General features: G+C 40.1%; 1 protein-coding gene across 2 annotated transcripts in view; it reads right to left on the bottom strand.

Annotated features, from left to right (window-relative positions):
- CSMD2 (CUB and Sushi multiple domains 2) overlaps positions 1-25,410 on the bottom strand; it is an 822,245-nt gene that overhangs the window by 565,338 nt on the left and 231,497 nt on the right. For both annotated transcript variants that reach the window (XM_034413370.3, XM_034413371.3), the window contains exon 4: positions 10,849-11,043. In XM_034413370.3, coding sequence (XP_034269261.2) covers positions 10,849-11,043 — 195 coding nt within the window. The remainder of the gene's footprint in view (positions 1-10,848; positions 11,044-25,410) is intronic.

Genomic DNA, 25,410 nt, shown 5'->3' with positions numbered 1-25,410 from the left:
GTTCTCCAAAAAGCTCTACTTCAGGGGTGAAATTCAGCAGGCTCTGACAGGTTCTGGAAAACTGATAGCGGAAATTTTGAGTAGTTTGGAGAACTGGCAAATACCACCTCTGGCTGGCCCCAGAGTGGGGTGGGAATGGAGATTTTGCAATATCTTTCCCCAGGAGTGGGATGGGAGTGGAGATTTTGCAGGATCCTTCCCCTGCCATGCCCTCCAAGCCATGCCACGCCCACCAAGGCACGCCCACAGAACCGGTAGTAAAAAAAAAATGAATTTCATCACTGCTCTACTTTCAATAAACACATATGTGCATTAGAATTAATTAGCTTTATTATGTTTTACTTTTTCAGGAAGGACAGTTATTAAAGGTCTTATTTTATGTATTTTTAGTACTTGCTTCTGAAAGCTTGATTCACTTTATTCCTTCTGAACAGAATGTACTCAAGGCCAAAATATTTTTATTCAGAGTTTTTTCTCTCCTTTTTCTGCATGTTTCATTTTTTTTTTTTTTTTTACTATTTTATTAATTGCTGTTTTTACTCTAAACTGCTTTGAGATACTTTCATTTACGGTGCTGTATATGTATGAATATAATTTTGTTACTTGTATCCTTACAATTTATATTTACTGTTTCATAATATGATTTGATTGCTTATTTGTACCCTAAGACTATCATTAAGTGTTGTACCTTATGATTCTTGACGAACATACCTTTTATTTTATGTACACCGAGAGCTTATGCACCGGAGACAAACTCCTTGTGTATCCAATCATACTTGGCCAATAAAAATTCTATTCTATTCTATTCTATTCTATTCTATTCTATTCTATTCTATTCTATTCTATTCTATTCTATTCTATTCTATTCTATTCTATTCTATATTCTATGTATGTAAATATAGCAAATAAAGATATTTAAAGATTTTTAAAGAACAAGCCCTGAGAATATCTTTATTTGCTATCTTTATTTGCTATATATTTATCCAGAAGGATAAATGAAGTCATCATTTTTTTCTCCCAAAGGGATGATCCAAAACCAATTAAGTCACAAAAAGCTCACCCAATTCTAAACTATAACTAATTGACTGATGAAAGCTATCTTCCTTCTGCCATTTTGTCTACCTTCACATGCTAGTTTTAGTTACAAAAATGCCAGCTAGATAAATAGTTGCAGATGGCAGCCTGCAATTGTGTCTCTGGTTAGCATTTTTACTTGTCTGTCATTTTCTCTGTGGAGATATGGGGATATGGGAAGTGAGAACTAGACAAGTAATGAAAAGTAACTTTGTGACCCAACTTCACATTTATGACCTTCACAGTCTGTAAAGCTAAGATCATGAGTACAATCACAGTTTCACTTATTGATTGCTATGCTTAATGGCTGAGTCACTGATCCCAATTGTGGTTGATAAACAAGGACTACCTATACATTAGAATAGAACAGAACAGAACATAATTCTTTATTGGCTAAGTGTGATTGGACACACAAGGAATTTGTCTTGGTGCATATGCTCTCAGTACATAAAAGAAAAGATAACGTTCATCAAGAATCATAAGGTACAACACTTAATGATAGTCATAGGGAAACAGTCAATATAAATCATAAGGATACCAACAACAAGGTTACAGTCAAACAGTCATAAGTGAGAGGAGATGGGTGATAGGAACGAATAGAATAGAATAGAATAGAATAGAATAGAATAGAATAGAATAGAATAGAATAGAATAGAATAGAATAGAATAGAATAGAATAGAATAGAATAGAATTCTTTTTTGGCCAAGTGTGATTGGACACACAAGGAATTTGTCTTGGTGCATATGCTCTCAGTGTACATAAAATAAAAGATACGTTCATCAAGAATCATAAGGTACAACACTTAATGATAGTCAAAATGGCTGCAAGAACTGGGTATGGCTAGTCTAGAGAAAAGAAGGATTGGGGTGACATGATAGCAGTGTTCCAATATTTGAGGAGCTGCCACAAAGAAGAGGGGGTCAATTTATTTTCCAAAGGCCCAGAAGGCAAGATAAGAAGCAATGGATGGAAACTAATCAAGGTGAGAAGCAACCTAGAACTAAGAAGAAATTTCCTAACTGTGAGAACAATTAATCAGTGGAACAAGTTTGCCTTCAGAAGTTGCAGTGCTCCATTACTGGAGGTTTTTAAAAAGAGACTGGACAGCATTTGTCTGAAATGATATATACTCTCCTGCTTGAGCAAGAGGTTAGATTAGAAGCCCTCCAAGGTCTGTTCCAACTCTGTTATTCTAGTCTACTTCTGAAAGTCAGCATCCCACCAGTGTTCATTAGAAATGGACTCCTGCTACAGAAGTTCTCTGTCCCAAATATGGGAGCCCAATCTGGCGTTCTTTATTTATTTATCCAATTTCAAAAGCACCCATCTGCCTCACAGAGATATCCTTCCTGGCTTTTCTTGGGATAGTTTATCAGTGCTGTGACTATGATGCACTTGCTAAAGAAGCCATTATAAAAAGAATTTGGGGTGGCGGATCAAGTCATTTGGATACCATTTCCATAGAAATTCTTTCCGGAGGTGCACTTGAGCATGGCAACTTTCCTTCTAGATCACAGGAAAAAAGAAAGGGGGGGGGTACTTCAAGACTAGAATCCCACTTGCCTTCCTACGATTTCCAAGCTTCTACCAGGAGAGCCGAACAAGGATAATTGGAGCAAGCAAATGATCTGAAGAAATGTGATCACGATCTTAGTAGCTACACATATTCAGAAGAGGATGTGCAAATGACATGATCCTACTTTCCAAAACAGAGCAAGGATTCTCTGGGCAACTCTCCCTCTAATGGGCTGCAGGTGGCAGTCAATAATTGATGCTCCCACTACTGCCGACAGTAGCAACTGTTTCTAAGCACAGAGCAAAATGCCAATGCTTTATAACAGTGCAAAGGGATAGTTACCAACCCTTCCTTGAGCTTTGCAAATAGTCCATTTACAGGAAAAAAGAAAGAGGCTGATGGCAAATGAGGCCTCCCCAAGCCCCATGCTCTCCCAGGATGTAGGATTACTGTTCCAAGGGTGAAATGCTACAGGTTCAAGCCAATTCACCCGAACCGGTAGTAAAAAATGTAAAAAAAAAAAAAAAGTTCCGACAATCAGCTGAGCAACGCATGATGGTCGGAACTTTTTTTTTTTTAACTTATTTAGCTTTTTTTTTACTACCGGTTCTCTGAAACCGGTAGTTAAAAATGCTTTAAAAAGTAAAATTAAAAAAAATTCCAACGATCAGCTGAGCGACACGTGATCGTCGGAACTTTTTTTTTTTTTTTACTTTTTAGGCATTTTTTTTTTACTACCGGTTTGGGTGAATAGGTAGTAAAAAATGCTTTGAAAAAGTAAAAAAAGAGGCTCCGATGATCACAGCTGTGCCACACGATCTTCAGAGCCTTTTTTAAAATTATTTTTTCAAAGCATTTTTTTACTACCTATTCGCCCGAGCGGGTAGTAAAAAAATGCTTCTAAAAGGTAAAAAAAAAAAAAAAAAGGCTCAGACAATCGCATGGCACAGCTGTGTTCGTCAGAGCCTTTATTTTTACCTTTTAAAAGGTAAAAAGCTGGTGTTTGGTGGTACTGCGCATGCATGTGCGCAGGGCACATTTGGCGCATGGGGCGCATATGTGGCCAGTGAACCAGTAGCAAACTGGTTCACCACTGATTTCACCACTGTACCATTCCCATTGCCTTAGGGAACATTGGTACATGAGGCAACGAGAGGTGAAAGTCTGCTTTAGCAGACTTTTTGTCAGCAACTCTTCTCAGTTCAATTCACTGAGATAGAATATACAGTGGTAGGGAAGGAGTTTGCTATGGAAGCCAGGAAGATCAAGGATGCTTGATAAAAGATAACCTAATTTGTTGAGATGTTCACACACCATCTGGCATTCCTCTCTTATTTGAAATCATGAATGCATTATGAGGGCACATCAGAGGCATTTCAAGGGAACTACGAAGACTTCTATGGAAATATTATCAAGCCTTAATGAGCAACAACAAGAAAGGAACCCATAAGAACTACAGAGAATTAAGATTTAGGATAAGAGAATTAATCTCTTATCCTAAAAGTGCCAATGACTTACCAAAACAACTTTGGGAGAGGACTCCCTGGCTGGGAAGCCATTGATGCAATTTAGCTCTTGCTAGCTTTATTCCCAAAATTTATTTATTTATTTTATTCCTAGGAGGGAAGGGCTGCATTCCAGAGGACTAAGAGAAAGTGAAATTTAGACAGTTTGGTTGGGAGGAAGAGGCTCAAGTCAGTTCCTCCCTAGAAGTTCTCAGGATTGTAACAATGATGCAAACAGTTCCTTTGGTTCTGCAACCCAACAAGACAGACACATTATCAGAGGATAATTACAACTGCAGAAAAAACAATGGCTACCAACCTGCCTTCCATGGAGGACCTGCATACTGCACGAGTCAAAAAGAGGGCTGGGAAAATATCTACAGACCCCTCGCATCCTGGACATAAACTGTTTCAACTCCTACCCTCAAAACAATGCTACAGAGCACTGCACACCAGAACAACTAGACACAAGAACAGTTTTTTCCCGAACGCCATCACTGCTGAACAAATAATTCCCTCAACACTGTCAAACTATTCACTAAGTCTGCACTACTATTAAACTTCTCATCGTTCCCACCACCCATCTCCTCCCACTTATGACTGTATGACTATAACCTTGTTGCTGGTATCCTTACGATTTATATTGGTATTGTTTCCTGATTGCTTATTTGTACCCTATGACTATCATTAAGTGTTGTACCTTATGATTCTTGATGAACGTATCTTGTCTTTTTATGTCCATTGAGAACATATGCACCAATTCTCTCCCCTCCCCGCCCCTCCCTTCCCTTCCCTTCCCTTCCCTTCCCTTCCCTCCCCTCCCCTCCCCTCCCCTCCCTTCTCTCCCCTCCCCTCCCTTCCCTTCCCTTCCCTTCCCTTCCCTTCCCTTCCATTCCATTCTATTCTATTCTATTCTATTCTATTCTATTCTATTCTATTCTATTCTATTCTATTCTATGCTTTGGTAAGATTTGTGTCTATAGCTGAGGAACAACAAAAGAAACTGACTCTCCATGGTTTTTTGGTTTTTGGAGTCTGACTTCTGTTAGATATATAGCCTGTCTTGAAGAGGTCAAGAAAAGTTTATAGTGATCTCCCTTCATTTTGTCCCCATAACAGGAACTCCATAGAGTAAGTTGAATTGACAGAGAGAACGATTAGCCTAGTAGAGACCCTAATGCATTTCCATTACTGAGGTTCTTGTTCAGTCCAAGGCGAACATCTTACCTGTTGCACCACACATGAACATGGCTTGGTAGCTAACTGGAAACCAGGGGTGGGTTCTACTTACCTTTACTACTGGTTTGCAATGGGGCCGCTTGCGCGAGTGCAAACTCTTCTGCACATGCACAGAAGCTTCCTGATGATGTCTGGGCGGAGCCTCCCACCAGTTTTACTACCAGTTCTTGCCAACCGGTCCGAACCAGGGCAATCCACCACTACTACAGCTTTTGGATCAAGCATGAAGGTTATTGAACATACCTCTCCTCCCCATGAATTAAAATGTTATTTTTAAAAGGATCATTGGCAATCAGATTTGGCTTTAAGCAATTTTTTTAAAAAAAAATATGTTTACTTGTTAGATTTACATATTTCCTTTAGAGCTTGAGGAGGTGTACAGACCACTTTGTCCTCTCACTTTTCCCACACAAATTGGGCTGTAATGCTGAGAAGTGTAGCCTTTTGGGAATTAGCTGAATTCCTGGCAGTACATTAGGGTCAATTTATTTTAGTCTCTACTTAAATACTACACTGTGGGTTGGGCTTACACATCACACTATGGTATGACAGATGAGTTCAGCCAGTGTACTAAGTTGAGTTGAATATGAGTGGGTAGCGACAGAAATGAAATTACAAACTAAAGAAATAAAAGTAAGCTTCAAGATACGATGTAAAAATCTCAGAAGGCTGAAATTCCATCATAATAAATAAAACAGATTCTGAATATATATATATATATGAAAACATGTGTGTGTGTGTGTGTGTGTGTGTGAAAACCACTCACACATTAATCACAAAATCTCCAGAACCGTAAAGCCTACAAACTTGAAATTTGCCACGTATGTTCCTCTTGGCTTCTAGGTGCTCACTAAGAAGAGATTTTTCGAAATGACCATCAGAGCATTAGTATTTCTTGTATCATTATAACACGCTCTGATGCTAATTAGTTAGACGTTCTACTCCCCCTCCCAATCTGAAAATAATTGGAGAGAAGGGGATAGGATAGGAGAGGCTTCTGTGAGGCAAGGCTGAGGGAGAGAAGGGGCTAGAAAGCCTGAGGGAGAGAAGGGGATAGAATAGGGGAGGATTCATGTGGTAAGGCTGAGGGAGAGAAGGGGATAGCATAGCACAGGCTTCTGTGCGGCAAGCTCATGGAGAGAAGGGGCTAGAAAGCCTGAGGGAGAGAAGGGGATAGAATAGGGGAGGATTCATGTGGTAAGGCTGAGGGAGAGAAGGGGATAGCATAGCACAGGCTTCTGTGCGGCAAGCTCATGGAGAGAAGGGGCTAGAAAGCCTGAGGGAGAGAAGGGGAGAGGATAGGATAGGTTTCTGTGGGGCAAGCCTGAGGGAGAGAAGGGGAGAGGAGATGATCTATGAGGCCAAGTCTGAGGAAGAGAAGGGGAGAGGAGAGGATCTATGGGGCAAGCCTGAGGGAGAGAAGGGGATAGAGAAGAGAGGCTTCTGTGGGGCAAGCCTGAGGGAGAGAAGGGGAGAGGAGAGGTCGATCATAATTACTCATTAATTTTTAAACTCTAAGTGTCAATTTATCAAGCCCGATCACCTAGTTTCGTAGCGGAGTACGGTATTCAGCTAGTTAGTAGGATGAATCCAATATGTTGTATTACCGGCACCTTAAATGTTTTAGTAGAGAACAAAAGAGGTCATTATGGGCAAAGAAAATTAATTTTCTTAATATTTTTGGAACAAAATTATTACCATGTGGGCCCAAACCTTTCTTATATTTTACAATTTTTACTCATTTTCTTTTCAGGTGGTCTAATCTTTATTACTTATTTTTCCTGTGGCATTGAAAAAGCCCTTGCTTTTGAAAATCTTGCCAATAAAACTGCAGAGACTTTTCAGAACAGTCACCAGCAATTAACCCTGATTCAAAGGTGAGCGCACACACACACACACACACAAACTAAACAAATAAAGACAAATGTGATTTGATTAATTGCAGCTTAGAACTGAGAAACATGGTTTATAATCCAATATCTTTATTTATTTGATTTATACTCTACTGTTCTGCTCAAATAAGTACCGTATTTTTCGGAGTATAAGACGCACCTTAGTTTTTGGGGAGGAAAATAAGAAAAAAGCTGATTGGCAGGTGGATTGGCCTCCCGGAATACCCCCAATCAGCTGTTCCCACAGGGGAATTTTAGCAACAGGTTCCTTGGTTTTGAGCTCTGTGCTTTGCTTTTTTTTCTACCTCTGAAAGCCTCCGAAACAGAGCTTCAGAAAAAAAGCCTCTGAAACTCTGTTTGGAGGCTTCTTTTCTGAAACTTCTTTTCTGATGCTTTTTTCAGCCTCTGAAACCTCCATTTGAGAAGCTGGGTGGGGCTACATTCAGAGTATAAGACACGCTCAGATTTTCACCCTCTTTTTTGGGGGAAAGGGTGTGTCTTATACTCCAAAAAGTATGGTACCTGGGATTGAAGTTTGAAAGGACATAATAACCTCCCTAAGAACATATATTGAAATATTTTTAAAAGTAATTAACAAAATATGGTATCTTTAAAGACATTCCAAACATTTGAACATTAAAAGCAAAAGGCAAAATATATCAAGGACAAATCTGCCCAGCTAAGTATATTCTTTTCAGAGAGTGGATTCTGTTTCATTGCCTCTAGGCCTCTAAAGAGCATTAACAAAAACTAGCAAGGTAGCTTGGTTTAGTCCCAAATGCACCAAGGTTGCATAAGTGCAACTCCCCCATCCGCAATCCTGTACAAAATATAAATCAGCATGATGCAATATCAAGATTATTTTATATAGCACAAGTTAAAACAAAAAGTTCTTCAGCGGAACCCCCCAACTCAGCAAGAAGTCAAGAATGATGATGCTAATGTAAAGGATGAAAAATGGAGAGTCGGAGGCTCCTTCACTGGTACAATGTCAGTGTTGTCAAACTCCCAGGACCGTAACAGAAGCAACAGATAAATGCAGGATAAATATGTAATCCATAAGGCTAGAAATCGGAAGACTGTGAATCAGTGGTGAAATCCAAATTTTTTACTACCGGTTCTGTGAGCGTGGCTTGGTGGGCTTGGCAGGGGAAGGATATTGCATAAGCATCCCTGACTATCTATACTGCCAAACTGTAAATATGCCAGAGAGTTAATTCATTCATTCATTTAGTTAGTTAGTTAGTTCAATTTATATGCCGCCTTTCTCCGGAGAAAGGTTATTTTAAGGTTATTTGTGTAACCTTCCCTTGGGATCTAATCACAACTGAATCTACACTGAGTGGCCTGGCATTTGTGGATCCTGCTTCCACTCACTGGCCTAGTGGACAGCTCCATGTTCTCTAAGGGGTCCCCAACCCCCGGTCCATAGACTGGCACTGGGCCGCAGCATGCCAGAAACCGGGCTGCACAAATAAGCAAAGCCCCATCCGTGCGATGCAGGTAGCACACAAAACCATGCCTCCTCCAGTCTACGGAAAAACTTTTCCTCATGGAACTGGTACCTGGTGCCTAAAAGGTTGGGGGATACTGCTCTAAGTAATCTTCATGTCTGCTCACAGGGATGGACCTACCCAACATAGTTCTCCTAGATGTCCTACTTATGCTCTTTCTCTGACTGTAGACTAGGGATACCATATCTGAGCTGTAAAAATCTGGATAATAACTAGATGGCAGCACACAGTGAGAATTTTTGGTATATCTCTTTGCTGGCACCTAATAGCTTTCTCAGGGGTGAAATCCAAAATTTTTCCCTACAGGCTCTGTGGGCATGGCTTGGTGGGCGTGGCAGGGGAAGGATATTGCAAAATCCCCATTCCCTCCCCACTCCTGGGGGAAGGATACTGCAAAATCCCCATTCCCTCCCCACTCCTGGGGCAAGGATACTGCAAAATCCCCATTCCCTCCCCAGTTCTGGGGGAAGAATATAGCAAAATCCCCATTCCCTCCCCACTCCTGGGGCAAGGATACTGCAAAATCCCCATTCCCTCCCCAGTTCTGGGGGAAGAATATAGCAAAATCTCCATTCCCACCCCACTCTGGGGCCAGCCAGAGGTGGTATTTGCCGGTTCTCCAAACTACTCAAAATTTCCACTACTGGTTCTCCAGAACCTGTCAGAACCTGCTGGATTTCACCCCTGATGTGAATGCTATGGATACAAAGTGACCGTGGGCCACTCCCGCTCTCTCAGCCCTAGGAAGAAGGCAAGTGCAAACCACTTCTGGAAATCTTGCCAAGAAAACTTCAGGATCTGGTCCTGGCAGCCCCTAAAGAGTCAACATTGACTTGAAGGCCTGCATGTGGATGTCTGTGCAGGCACACACACATACACACATACACACACCAGCTATGCTGTTTATTTAGGAAAGCACCAAGAATTATCTATCAGTTCGCAAACCACCTTGACTCAATTTAAATGCAAGATCAATGCTCCATCCCAGGATTGCTAATTGATTACATGCTCAAAGGCTCAATAAAAAAAAAAAAATCAATACAAGATACTGTGCTGAAGGACACTGGGGATATATGAGGGAGGGAAAAGATGAGAGAACAGGAAGAACGGATATCATGATAAAATAATGTAAAAGCTTCTGTGTATTAACCGGCTGGTTAATCCCATGTAGAATGATTAGAATGACAGGGAATCGAGTGGCCTTTCTGTACACACATAACCAAAGTGGAAACAGACGGAAGAAAATCATATTCAAGCCTGCCCATTATTATGCTAGATTAGATAATGCATGTGGCGCAATTCTGTGGGGCTTCAAGGGGGAAATTATATATTATTCAGTTTCCTAATAACCTTAACTCTGATTTTTTTTAAAAAAAACGTTCTTGGCTCTTATGGCTGCCAATATATATTTAAAAGTACATGCTTGCTGAAATTACAAAAGTGAATAGGATAGATGAATAGCGTCTCCAGAGGTTCAAAGCATAACCTGACTCCCACTGTATGTGTATATTAGCATAAAGTAGATGAATTATGCTTAATAAAATATGCAAGTCAGCTCTGTTGGATAATATATGCAGATACATAATTCAGCTACCCCTTTGCACAGAATGTAGACTGTTACAGAACTCCAAACTCTTACGTTAGGATTTGACTTTAATCTAGATAATTCTTGCTAAGTCATTTCCAGCCCTGACCAACACCTATGGCATATATCTGTGATGGCAAACCTATGGCACACGTGCCCAAAGTGGCATGCGGAGTCATGTTGCCTGGCACACGGAGCATTGCCCATTCCTCTTCCGGGTTTCTGGCACACATGCGCACACAACAATCAGCTGGTCTTTGTGCATGAGGCAGTGCCGGAAACCGGAACGGCTGGTCTTCCATTTTCCAGTGTGAACATGTGCGCTGGCCAGCTGATTGGCACATGTGCATGCGCGGCACTAATCAGAAGAATTGCTGGCCGGTGGGCATGTGCACCCCGGAAACCGGAAGTACCTGGTCGTGGCCCTGATGAGCACATGCGTGCACTCAGTGCTGAAAAGGTTCTCCATCACTGGCATATATTAAGAAAATCCAAGATAAAAGACAATTGAAGAACACCTACCACGACAGAAGGGCAGAGGGAAATCCCAGGATGCGGTATTTTCCATGGTCTCGTGGCAAGTGAGCAATGCGTGCCCCTCCAAAAAGAAACCAGGGTTGCAGCTGTAACGCACTTTGTCTCCCACGCTGAATGTTGTGCCTTGCTGGATTCCATTCTGAAGCCTTCCTGGATTTCCACACGTGTGGCTCGGAAGAACTACAGGAACAAGGGTGGAAAGGGATAAAATCTGATTAGTCGAGATTACCAAATTATCTGATGATCCACAAAGATATGACCCACCCTTTTAAAACCCCAAAAGACATTAAGAGTTGTTAACCTACTCTTGCGTAGCTTCTTCTCTGGTAAAATTGTACTACTAACCAGTGCATACAAAACATTTGCTAGACCAATTCTCGAATACAGCTCATCTGTCTGGAACCCGCACTGCAAATTGGATATTAATACAATTGAGAGAGTCCAGAGGTATTTCACGAAAAGAGTCCTCCACTTCTCTGCTCGCAACAAAATACCTTGAAATTTTGGGCTTAGACAATTTAGAACTACGCTGCCTTCGGTCTGACCTAAGTGTAGTACATAAAATTATCTGCTACAATGTCCTGTCAATGGCTACTTCAGCTTCAACCACAACAATACACGAGCACACAATAGATACAGACTCAAGGTAAACCGCTCCAAACTCGATTGCAGAAAATATGACTTCAGCAACAGGGGTGGTCAATACTTGGAATGCGCTACCTAACTCTGTGGTTTCTTCCCCAAGCCCTCAAAACTTTAACCTTAAACTGTCTATCGTTGACCTCACCCCATTCCTAAAAGGTCTGTAAGGGGCATGCATAAGCACACCAATGTGCCTACCATCCCTGTCCTAATGTCCCTTTTTATTTGTATCCATTTCATGTATTCATAATCATGTTTATACTTTTATCTGTTAACTTATATATGATTGATAAACAAACAAACAAACAAATAAATAAATAAATAAATAATGATTCTAAGAAACGGTTAGAGAATAAATACATTTGTTTTCCTTTGTGTGAAATGAATAGTTATCTCAACACAAGGCTTGTTCTCACCTCAAAACCTTTTAGTGAGTAGGATTTACATTTATACAGTTCTCATGTATGCTGAAATGGAGCTTATACCATTCTGCATGTGAAAACAGATGATGTTTACTTTCTTGTTCAGTAACAAGTGGGTGATGCAGAAAACCACATAATTTTGACTTGACTTTGATGGACAAAGTTCTTTTCCGGGCCTGCTGAGCAAAGAAAAGGTAGGGAAACTGGTAACAGAACTACAGGCTGTTGATCTGCTCCTAGGCCAGGGGTCGGCAACCTTAAACACTCAAAGAGCCATTTGGACCCATTTCCCACAGAAAAGAAAACACAGGGAGCCACAAAATCCTTTTGACATCTATAATGAAGATAACACTGCATATATCACTTTTTACGGTGGGGAAATCCAAATTTTTTTTACTACCAGTTCTGTGGGCATGGCTTGGTGGGCATGGTGTAGCTTGGTGGGTGTGGCTTGGTGGGTGTGGCAGGGGAAGGATACTGCAAAACTTTCATTCCCACCCTATTCCAGGGGAAGGATATTACAAAATCTCCATTCCCATCCCACTCTGGGGCCAGCCAGAGGTGGTATTTGCCAGTTCTCTGAACAACTCAAAATTTCCTCTAACGGTTCTCCGAACTGCTCAAAATTTCCACTACCGGTTCTCCAGAACCTGTGAGAACTTGCTGGATTTCACCCCTGATTTTTTACCTTTATGCTATGTATATAAAAATAACTATAGTGTGTTGTTGCATTTATGAAATCAATGACCTGCTACAGAGAAAACACATTTTTATTTCTGCATGCAACAAAAACATTTTGAACTCTGAAAAAAAAAGATGGGCCGAAAAGCTCAATAAATCACGTGCCGGCAGGTGTCGCACTTTGGCACTTGTGACACATATTTTGAGTGACAGGGAGTCGTAGCAGAGGGTTGAAGGAGCCACATGCGGCTCCAGAGCTGCAGGTTGCAGACCCGTGGCCTAGGCAGTCAGAGGATCCAGTCAACCCCAAACCAACCAGTCCTGAGATACAATCACTTTTGCACCCTGAACCGAACACATCAATGAAGCAGCAAGTCCTTCCTACCAACCCAGCCCTAAGCAACAAAACAAAGGATCTCTGTGTCAGAGACCCATCTTTGCATTCCCTTGCTATGCGATTGAGAGAAGCTGTAAAAATGGAATCGATTCAGAACTAGAAAGGAATCCAACTCTGAATCAATTTATGGAATCTCCTATTCAATTTAGAGATTCAATTTAAAGCAGCAGTCACCAACTGGAGCAATTTAAAGCAGCAGTTATCACTGGTGGTCCGTGATAAAATTTTGGTGGTCCATAGAAAAAATATTTGCATTGTTTATATTACACTAAATCAGGGGTCCTCAAATTATGCCCCCTGGCCCGGATATGTGCAATGAACGCTTGTGTTGCTGCAGAGTCTCCCTCTTCGGGGTCTTTTTGTGTGGGTCGGAGGGGGGCAGAAATTCCGACTTGGGGTCTGCTTCAGCCTCCTGGTGCGGAGCTTTGGGAGAAGGCTGGAGGGAAGCACCGCTAGTGGCAAAGAGCCGGAGGGCCTTGTTCCAGTGGGACTGACTCATGGCCTGGAACTGGCTGACCATCTCATCCCACTGAGCCTCCAGGCGCCAGTACCTGGTCTTGCACTCCTTCAGGTCTTCCCTCTGCTTGGAAAGCCTATGCTCGTAGTCCTCAGTGAGGTGCTTCTGCTGAGCCTCCTTCTTAGTCAGATCCAGTTTGAACTGAGCCAACTCTTTTGCCAACTCTTTCTCATGGTGACTGCTTAGCTCAACAACTGTTTCCTATTGGGGCCCTAAGGAGCCCGGGCAGGCAGGTGATGAGTGGGTGGGAGGGGTGGGTCGAGTAGAGGCTGGTGAGGCACCCCTTGATGTGAGTGACATCGAGTTGGCCATGACCACCTAGCCACGCCCACCCAGGCAGTCATTAGGCAGATCATATTAGTGGTCCGCGGAATTTAAAATTATGAATTTAGTGGTCTCTGAGGTCCGGAAAGTTGGTGACCCCTGGTTTAAAGGATCCCTAACAGAAGATTGCCCAGCTCTGCATGAACATACCCAGTGAAGGAGAGGTCATTATTTCACTGGGTAATTATTTCCACCATTCAATATTAGTTTTGCTAACAGTCAACTGGAATTTTCATTATTCAACTTTATTTTGTGTCCCGTTTTCTGGAGTCACAAAAAAAAAAAAAAAAAAAAAAGGCAGGACATGGGACTTCTCTGACTGAGGCAAAATGAAATCAAACAACTATTTCTTGTGCTTTGGAAATTATTTCTATTGATTTTGCCTTCTGGATTGCATTTACTTTTGGGAGGTGGGCGGGAGATGGGCAGTAACAATGTCACAATGCTGACCCATATGCAGTTTATGATCAACTATAATTTTCATAATATCATAAAATCCAAACCAGCCCAGCCTCAACCTGCACATTTATTTTTCATAAATGAAAAACTGCATTTGCTTCAACTACATGTCAACAATTACTGTTATTAGCTCCCTGCTTTTTCCTACTGAGGCAGTTCCAAATCTTTTAGTGTTCCATTTGATTTAGTATCATCTGCAAATTTGACAAGATCCCTTTGCTCACCTACAGACCAGTGGTGGGTTTGAAATTTTTTTACTACCGGTTCTATGGGCGTGGCTTGTTGGGCGTGGCATGGCTTGTTGGGCATGGTTTGGTGGGTGTGGCAGGGGAAGGATATTGTAAAATCTCCATTCCCTCTCCACTCCAGGGGAAGGATACTGTAAAATCTCCATTCCCTCCCCACTCCAGGGGGAGGTTACTGCAAAATCCCCATTTCCTCCCGATCAACTGGGACTTGGGAGGCAGAGAATAGATGGGGAAGGGGACAGTCAGCATTTTTACTACCGGTTCTCCGAACGATTCAAAATTTCCACTACCGGTTCTCCAGAACTGGTCAGAACCTGCAGAAACCCACCTCTGCCCCTCTCTACAGACAGAAATCTTGACATACTAAAACACGTATAAAATACAGTACATATAATAACACAGTTGGAAGGGACCTCAAAGATCTTCATCTTCAACCCTCTGCCCAAGAACAAGACCCTATAAAATTCTGGACAAATCATTGCCCGACCTCTTCTTGTAAACCTCCAGTGAAGGAGACCCACAACTTCTGAAAGCAAGCCATTCCACTAATTGTTCTCACTGTCAGGAAATTTCTCATTATTTGGATCTCCCTTTGATAAGTTTCCATTTACGTCTTGTCTTACCCTCAGCAGCTTTGGAGGAGAGGACCTCTTCTTTCTGACAGTCTCTCAAATATTGGAATATTGAATGCTATCATGTCACCCCTAGTGCTTATCTGCCTAACCTATCTGCATAACTATTATATATATCCTGTAAACTGGTGGTGGTGGTGGTGGAGTTCCAACTTTTGTCTTTTTCTACATATCAGACATTCCAAGGTTATTGTTGTGACCCAGGCCTCCTGAGTCATTAAAGCACACGAGTAGTCCCAAAAACCTCTTTTATTGCAACAGCTGTGAATAACGTTCATTCAATCCCAATTAGTTGCAAAAAGTCCTTGGGGAGAAGTCCTTCGGGATAATCACCAACCTTTATCTCCCTTGACACGCTGCCACAGACCTACTTGGCAAAGCCACACGGAGTCCAGAATCAAACAGAGATACCGACTGGGAACAGAATTAACAATGTTGCTTTCCTGCAAAGTGCCCACATGTTTTTGCTCCTCTTTTAAGTCTTATGGGAGGGGCCAATCATTTCCAGGCCTTACTCTTGAGTCATCTCTTTTTTTTTAACTGTTCTTGCCTTCTGGCAGCTCTGCACATGCACACACTAGGGACAGGCTCCTCCTGTTCCTCTGCCTCTCTGCTGTCCGACTCTGGAGGCTCCGGAGTCCACACATAACTCCCAGATGGCCCTGGTCCCATCTCTGTCTCCGACACAGAGCCCTCGTCTGGGCCTTCCCCAGACTCCAGGACTGGCCCATGTTCCTCTCCAGCCTCCTCACTGTCCAGCACTGCTGCCAGCTCCACAGGCTACTGCCGGACCACAACAGTTGTCTCTTTACTCCCTTCCTCCTGCAAGTCTGGCCTACATTCAACCAGAGTCCCATAACAAAGTATTTAACAGATTCCCATAATAAAGCAATTGTTTCTTCACTGGGTCAGTTATGTTGTTTGGAGAAAGAGATGCAGGGTTTAAACTTTGGAAATGTTGTATATAGAACTGGAATCCTATAGTTTACAATGGCTGAGTTGCTTCATTATTAAGGGGTTTTTCTACTATCTGTATTAAAAGTATTTTATGGCAGCTATGTCCCTAAATCATTGATGGTCAGCCTCTTAGGTCAAAGTTAGGACTGAGTGGAGCCTCATTCTTTTTTTTTTCTTCTGTTCAAACATGTCTAATTTTGAGACTGCTTGGACAAGTCCCTGCAGTTTTTCCAGCAAGGTTTCCCATTGCCTCCTTCCTAGGGCTGAAAAAGAGGGGCTGGTCCAATATCACCTAGCTTGGCTAGCTGGCGTTTTTTACCCAAGGAAGGACAAAAGCTCAAGTGCACTAGCTTTCTAGCCTGATGCTTTAACCACTACAGCAAACTGGTTCTCAAGTGGAGCCTAATGCAACCCTTTAAATCTATAGAATATGTTCTAGTGACTACATGGTTAGAATCAGCATCTGAAAAAGCATGATGAAAGCTAGCTGTGCAGGAAAACAAGTAAGCTTAAGATAAATATTTGTTTCTTCTTTTGAATTCCACATTTCTTTCTACATGTCATATTTTTCCTATTTCTTTTTTTTTTATTCAATTGTTTTATTTGGGGGATTGGCCAAGAATACCATAAACCAATTCCCTATTCTGGGTATTTTATTTTCAAAAAGCTGTTCCGTCAGAGAAAGAACATTGTGGACATTCTTAATTTAGCAAGAAATTGTGAACTGTTACTAAATGGAACTGGTGGAGGAGCTGTTGCAGCAGCTACGCTAGCCATATTTTTGCTAATGTGCTTCTTGATACGGCTACCATATGCAAACCCAGTGATAGAAGAAAATTAAGGGGCACTCCCAGAGAGCCAAAAAGAAAGGGGGGGAACCCTGCTAGATATAGGAGTTTGTAACTGCTCAGAAGTCAGGTTGACAATAGGAGGGAGTAGAAAAGATGACAGCAGGAAGCATAGCATTTGCTCAAATGTGCCAGGTGGAGATGCCAATATGCATGACTAATGACAACCATGTTTAACATCTCTTAATAGCTTAATTATTTAAATTTATTCAGTAATAATGCCACAAATTTGTACAAAAACTACAGGGGCCTCCCTTATTTGGAAGATGAGGAAAATGATCCCCTCTCTAGCCACCAGGTATGTTGCAATTTAAGATTGCAAACAGATTGAAGATTATCAGAAAATGAATACAGTGCCAGTTTTAAAGCTTTAGCAACAAAAAACTGATTCTACTTTCAGATCTGGAGTCCTCAACATGCAGTAATGATTTCATTCCAAATAAAAAGCCACTTTTATTTTTCAAGGGTCAAATCCCTCATTCTCTTTTACTTAATGAATCTTAAGATAAAACTCAAGTTGATGCTATCTGGTTTTGTTTTGTTTTTACAAATGCTATCATAGAAACAAAATATTTTGTTTACAAATTCGGACAATTTTGCTTCTCTTACCTAATGCAAACACAGACAGAAACACTGTCAGCAAGGACAATCCAAAGAAATGGAACAAGTTCAAAATTAAAAGCAGAAGATTTGGCTATGATGAATAAACCATTCCGTCTTCTTTATTTTTAGTAAAGCTATCCAATGTTGAAATATTTACCCAGAAAAAACACTGAACAGTAACAGGTGCATTTAATTATTGGGGGAAAAAAACCTCATCATTTATCTGGACAGCACCTGAGAAAATCCACTAAACTTCATCCATTAAAAGAACAGTTTTGACAAATGTTGAAAAGATTATGATGGACATTATCAAAGAGATGAGGAGAGATATAATTGAAATAGAATAGAATTCTTTATTGGCCAAGTGTGATTGGACACATAAGGAATTTGTCTTTGGTGCATATGCACTCAGTGTACATTAAAAGACAAGATACACTTGTCAAGAATCATAAGGTACAACACTTAATGATAGTCATAGGGTACAAATAAGCAATCAAATCATACTAGGAAACAATATCAATATAAATCGTTAGGATACAAGCAACAAAGTTACAGTCATGCAGTCATAAATAGGAAGAGATGGGTGATAGGAACAATGAGAAGACTAATAGTAATAGTAATGCAGCCTTAGTGAATAGTTTGACAGTGTTGAGGGAATTATTTGTTTAGCAGAGTGATGGGTTTAGACAATTTAGAACTACGCTGACTTCAGTCTGACCTAAGCATAGTACATAAAATTATCTGCCACAATGTCCTACCTGTCAATGACTACTTCAGCTTCAACCAAAACAATACACAAGCAAATAATAGATACAAACTCAAGGTAAACTATTAGAAACTCGATTGCAGAAAATATGACTTCATTAACAGAGTGGTCAATGCCTGGAATGCACTACCTGACTCTGTAGTTTCTTCCCCAAACCCCCAAAACTTTAACCTAAAACTGTCTACTGTTGACCTCACCCCATTCCTAAGAGGTCTGTAAGGGGCGTGCATAAGAGCACCAGCGTGCCTACCGTCCCTGTCCTAATATTCCTTTTTACTTACTCTTTTCATGTATTCAAATTATGTTTATACTTTTACCTGTTATCTTATATATGCCTGACAAATAAACTTATGATTATGATTATGAGGCATTCAGGAAAAAACTGTTCTTGTGTCTAAAGGTAGGGAATCTGAACCAGTTTGCCTTCAAAACATTTCATTTAAAGTTTGAAACAGTTGTTTCAAGTATGAAATGGCTATCTGAGTATAAGAGAGGATGTTTTAATTATTTTGGATGTTTTTTGAATGCAAGATAGAATATCTGATGTTCAAAACAACTTCAGACAGGGAATTCATTCAAATGGCTTGAAATGTTTTGGACGCCACTAAAGAACTTTATAGGTACCAAATCAGATGAGGTTCAGAATACAATAGCAGCTGAGAGATTGTAGATATCAATGGATATGTCAATAGCTGATTTTCATAAAACTATTAAAATTCTTTAAGACAAAATAACTTTTCCTAAGGCTATCTTACTTTCACTGAGCTAGTTTTGAGAGGGCAGTAGTTTGTATTTTCGAGCAGAAAAATATTCTACTCATCCCCATGATACTATGTTGTGTTGGCTGTTTTGAAATCAGCGTTCAACTCTACCTATGGATAGGGTTTGGTGAAAATTATTTCAAAGACTTGAATCTGTTATTCTTAATTAAATTATTATAACTATCCTATCTACCCTATTTCTTTCTTTCGGGATGGTCTGTAATTCTATTAACTCCCTGGCCATTTTGTCCATGTTCTTTCTATCTGTTGGGATTGCAATGCATTTGATACTTTTACATAGTATATAAATGCAAATTAATTAACAAAGATACCACATGAAAACTTTGTTCAAATTAGGTTCAGCAAATACCACCTATTTCAAATCAGGGTGGATAAAAATCAATGATTTTTAAAAAAAAAAATCAAAAAAATCAGATTTTTTTGATTTAAATCAGATTTTTTTTATTTTTATTGAATTTATTTTAATAAAAAACTTTTGGAGTAAAAATCTATCGTAAGATAGTTTTCTATTTAAGATACATAAATAATTTAGTTTATTCAGCATGAAATGGAGCTTAGTTATGTAGCACAAGTTATGTAGCACAAGTTATGTAGCACTTCTCTGTGGGGGCACCTGCCCTATGGAATGAGCTGCCTCCTGGAATACGATTGATCCCGGACCTCCGGATCTTCCGTAAAGCCCTGAAGACGTTTTTATTTCATCAAGCCGGCCTAGCCTAAATGGTTTTTTAATTGGGATTTTAAATTTTATGGATTTGGGGTTTTAAATTTGGGTAGCCAATGATTTAATTCTTTTAATTATCTTAACTTTTGCATTTGTATGTTTTTTAATTTTGGCTGTCCACCGCCCTGAGTCCCTTCTGGGAGAAGGGCGGTATACAAATTAAATTAATAAATAAATAAATAAATAAATAAATAAGACTACATAAATCACGATTTAAATCGACTCGATTTAAATCAAAGCCACCCTGTTTCAAATCAAATCAAACCTTTATTGTCAATGCACAACATGTGTAAAATGAGATTGAATGAGTCTCCCTTGGTGCAGCCTCCCCGCGAAACACAGAATATGTCACAATAACTCAATGAATAAAAGAAAAAGTAATCCCTAAACTCAAATAATACCCTGTTTCCCCAAACCAAAGACATCCCCTGATAATAAACCCAATCAGGCTTTTGAGCACATGCACTAAAATAAGCCTCTCCCCGAAAATAAGCCTTCCCTGAAAATATTTAAACGCAGAGCTGGAAATCAGGCAAGACAGCAAGAGGAGCCCCATCTTTCTCCACATGCCCCCAAATAATAAGACCTCCCCAAAAATAAGGTCAAGCGCTTATTTCGGGATTTAAAAAATATAAGACAGGGTCTTATTTTCCAGGAAACATGGTAATAACTAACACACATTCCCATATACATATATGTATATAACATTATGCTATATTACACCGGTATGAACATGTTGCACCTTGCGTAGGCCCTGCAAGTCTATCATATTAAACCTAATGATGATGTCATGTTGCGTTCAGAAGTCTGACGGCCCACGGATAAAAGCTATTTTTCAGCCTATTTGTTCAGCAGGCTATGCTTGTATATCTCCTGCCCGACAGTAGGAGAGTAAAGAAATGCTGACCAGGGTGTGAATCATCCCTGAGGATTTTCCTCACTCTGCTAAGGCAACGGATCCTGGCGATTTCGTCCACTGAGGTCAGGGGGCAGCCCATGATTTTTTGTGCTGTGCTCATCATCCTCTGTGATGCCTTTCTGTCCATGGCTGTCAAGCCAGCAAACCACACCATAACAAAATATTTGAGGATGCTCTCTATCGTAGACCGGTAAAAGGAAGTCATAAGTTGTTGTTCCATCTGATTTTTCCGCAAGACCCTAAGGAAATGGAGTCTCTGTTGAGCCTTCCTGACCACCTGGAATATGTTATTTTTCCAGGTGAGATCTTGGCTAAGGTGCACTCCCAGGAATTTGAAAGAGGAGACCCTCTCCACATAGCCCCACTTGATGTAGAGTGGGGCAGGTTCCTCTCTCTGCTTCTGCAAGTCTAGCACCATCTCCTTTGACTTGCTGGTGTTTAGATGCAAGTTGTTTACTGAGCACCATGTGGATAACTTCTGGACTTCTTCCCTGTATGCTAATTCGTCTCCTCCTATAATAAGACCCAGGTGGTATCATCTGCAAACTTTATTATCATATTAGATGGATTAAAAGATATGTAGTTGTATGTGTATAACGAAAACAGGTAGGGCCTGAGCACACAACCTTGAGAAGAGCCAGTGCTTAACTTCAGGAGGAGGATATTAAAAATCTACCCCTCACTGTTCATCAGAAAGTCTTCAATCCAATCACAGGTGAGAGAGGGGAAATTCAAGTCAGTCAACTTTTTGATGAGAATGCCCAGCAAAATGGTGTTGAAAGCCAAGTTGTGGTTTATGAAAAGCATTCTGACGTAGGTTTCTCTAGATGATTCACTACAGAATGTAGGGCAATAACAATGGCATCGCTTGTCAAACTATTTGCTCTGTAGGTGAACTGATTTTGGTCGAAGTTTGATGGAAGGCATGACCTGAGGTGTTGAAGAACCAGTCTCTCAAAGCACTTCATCACTACAGACGTTAGTGCAATGGGTCTGTAGTCATTCAGGCTGTTTATTGCTGTTTTCTTCGGGACTGGAATGATAGTGTCTGCTTTCAGACATGATTGAACACTGGCCATTTGCAGGGAGATGTTAAAAAATCCTTGTTAGGACCTCTGATAGTTGGCCAGCACCCCATCTGGCCCTGCAGCTTTACTGGAATTCACAGCCTTCAATACAGCTCTCATTTGGTGTTTCTATAGGGTGAATGGCTAGGAGTTGGAGGGCCGGTGGGCGGGGGGCTTCAGGGTCAGGTCTCTTGACCTCATAGCGGGTGAAGAAAGTGTTCAACTCCTCTACCAACGAGGCATCAGAGTTGACTATCTCTATCAAAATACCAATAAACAAAGGAGCAAATCAGAATGACATTTTGAGGTCTCTTTTCTTCAAAATGGTCTTGACTTCTCTTATTCTAACTCCAACCAAAGGGGAGTTTCACACTTTTGCCCCTGGAGTAATAGACAAATGATGGAGGTAACATTTTTAAAATAGACTGAACTCAAGAGAATCTATTGGGATGAGGATAAGCTAACAATTAGCTGTCAAGTGACCATGTTTATGGATCTTGAGCCAAAATGGAAAACATCTCTGGCACATTAATGGAAACTGTAAAAAAAAATCAGTGTGGTCTTCCAGATCACAGAGGGAGAAATTAAGTCAGCCACTAAAACAGCTAATAAAAGCACAATGACTATAGATAGTCCTTGATTTACAACCACAATGGGAATTAGAATTTCCATTGCTAAGTAAGGCAGTTAAGTGAGTCATGCCCAATTTTATGACCATTCTTCCTATACAGTTGTTAAGTGAATCTGGCTTTCCCCCATTGACTTTGCTTGTCAGAAGCTACTGGGAAGGTCACAAATGGCAATCAAATAACCCTGGAATGCTGCAACCATTGTAAATCCATGCTGGTTGCCAAGTGCCTGAATTTTGAACATCTGCCCATGAGGAAGCTGCAACAGTGTGTGAAGACTGGTCATAAATTACTATCTTTTTTACCATTGTAACTTAATAAATTAATGGTTGTAAATTGAGGACTACCTATATCCATGTTGGCAAACCTATAGCACGTGTGCCGGAAGTGGCACACAGAGCCATTTTTCCGGGCATTCGAGCCGTCGCCAAGCTCACCTGAAACTGCATGCACGCGCCTCTGGTGCACATGTGTGCAATTCAGGGGACCCAGCTGGTCTTCAGAGCTCTCCTGCGCATATGTGCGAGATTGTGCACACATGCGCAGAGCATTTGTACGCACACATTGCATGCACGAAAGCTGTGTGCATATGGTGAGAATGCACACACAGCATGCGCTAGTGCGCATGCACAAAAGCTGTGTGCATGCGCAGATGATGCAGTTGTACGCACAGCACATGTGGAGGAGCCGCGTGTTACTGCAGATGGCATACGAGCAGGCGCAAGGCGCGAACCGCGTTCCTGTTTGGCACTCGGTAAGTAAAAGTTTCGCTATCACTGACCTATATGCTGCATTTCTTCTACTCACAAAGAGCATATTATCTACTAGAAATTATTAAGACGTTCAAAGCTAAAGCACTGCTCAAGGGACATATTGTTCTCTGGTGTGCACCTACAATAAGTTACGTCTAATGCAAACTCATCTAATCAATTTTTTTCAACAGGTCAATTATCGCACATTGCTTTATTTAATAACCAGGAAATGTATCATTCAAGTAGTCCTTGAATTTATCTTGGTTGAAAAATAGTGTATTAATTAGATAGACTATGTAACGGACAGGGTTTTTTCAAATTATTAAATAAGATTTCATTATATTATCCATTGTCTTTTTTTATAGGAAGTTTGCAAAGCATTAATTCCGAATTATATTTTCCCTTATGTTTCCATAAAAAAATCCCAGGAGGAATTGGCTAAGGTTGCATTCTTACACAGAAAGTTTTAAAATTATTAACCCATAATGCATCCAAATCTTCTGACTACTTTTCCCTAGTCTCTGTCAAATATGAATTTAATACGTTATTTAAGTTATTAAATTATTTAATTTAATAGTCTTGTTCAAATTCTTTATCATTATGAAATTATTTCCAACAAAAACGAGATTACTACATTTATTAAAAGACAAAGTTCCTGATATTCATCTCTTGTGTCTAAGAAATTGTTGCTACAATTAAATTATGAAATTGTTATCTTCTATTTTTCTGGAGTATCAGTATTTTAATTGATATTCTTGCTCGAACTGAAAAGAGATCTGGCCCACCAATTTGAGATGCTGAGAACTATTTTATATAATTTCTATGAAGTTTCTAAACTTATTTTGGATTTATTTTATTTTATTTTATTTTTTGACATTTTATATTTTGGATAATCATGGGTGATTATTAATGTTGTAATCTATCCTTAGTTAAAGTGTCAATTTCAGTGGTGGGTTGCCCCCGGTTCGGACTGGTTCTATAGTACCGGTAGCAAAACTGGCGGGAGGCTCCGCCCACTGACCCAGACTTCATCATAAGTGATCTGTGCATGCTACCTTTATACCGGCACGATGCGAACTGGTAGTAAAGGTAAGTAGAACCCACCCCTGGTCAATTTCCATCTTACAGCCAGTTCCATAAAGTAGATATGAGAAAATTTATATATTTATAAACTGGACCTTTTATAACATTATCTTGGCAATCACCATTCTTAATACTTTTGCAGAATCAACAGAGTTATTTTTGGCCATTTATTCAATGTAAGCATTTGTTATTCATTAATCTGACCCAGATATTATCTCTGTTTTGGGAGTTCCATGGTGTTGAATGTTACAGAAGAATTCACAGTGGCTTTTAAGCCAGCAGCTACCTTTTATACTAACTTGTAGTTGATTCAATTGATATTAGTTATATATTCAATTGCACAAGAATGCACTTCAGTGTTTGCTTTTCCTAGCAAACCAGTGAAGCGGGTTTTTTTTTTTTTTTTAAGAATGTGAAATTGGTCTTATATTATTTAAAAGCACATTTTGTTTTGTGTACATTGGATGCCTCAGATATTGCTCATTTAATGAGGGTTAGTTATAACTGCTTTGTTGCCGAAGATGCAGCTCAGGAGGTTTGACATTAGTTCCTACAGATTGGAGCTCTGCTACTATTGACACATTTTGTTAACATAATTGTACATTGGTTGCTAAGTTGTGAAGACAAATATGCTATTATTGGTTACCTCTCTCAAATTTGGAATACACGGAAACAACAAACTGTGAAAAGATAAATTCTGTTTTTGATTAGCAGGTGTAGATTGCCAATATATATTATTTATCAACATATGAATAAGGTTTTTGTATCATCTTTGAATCTTTTTACCTTTTCTTGTACTTTTCCATTATTACCTTTTAACTTTGAAACAATGTTTGATGTTCCTCTATATATACTTTCTTAATTAACTTGATGTGTTTTTTTTTTAATAAACAATTCACTAGCTTCAAGCACTGTACTCTTTCAAAATAAAACAGAATGCATAACCACCTTAAATCAGTGATGTGTAGCTCAAGTGTAGGATTTGTGATGAAAGTAGAAATGATTAAGTTGTGATTTGGAGGATTATATGGGTAAAACTATTTGGTTTATTGGGAGAGTTTAATGAGTAACATAAGTGGGGGAATTATTTGGTTT

The sequence above is a fragment of the Pantherophis guttatus genome, chromosome 10 (assembly GCF_059756535.1).
Source record: "Pantherophis guttatus breed Tessera chromosome 10, ASM5975653v1, whole genome shotgun sequence".
Classification (NCBI taxonomy): domain Eukaryota; kingdom Metazoa; phylum Chordata; class Lepidosauria; order Squamata; family Colubridae; genus Pantherophis; species Pantherophis guttatus.
Note: the sequence above shows the minus strand (reverse complement) of the source record. Positions and strands in the feature narration are given on the sequence as shown.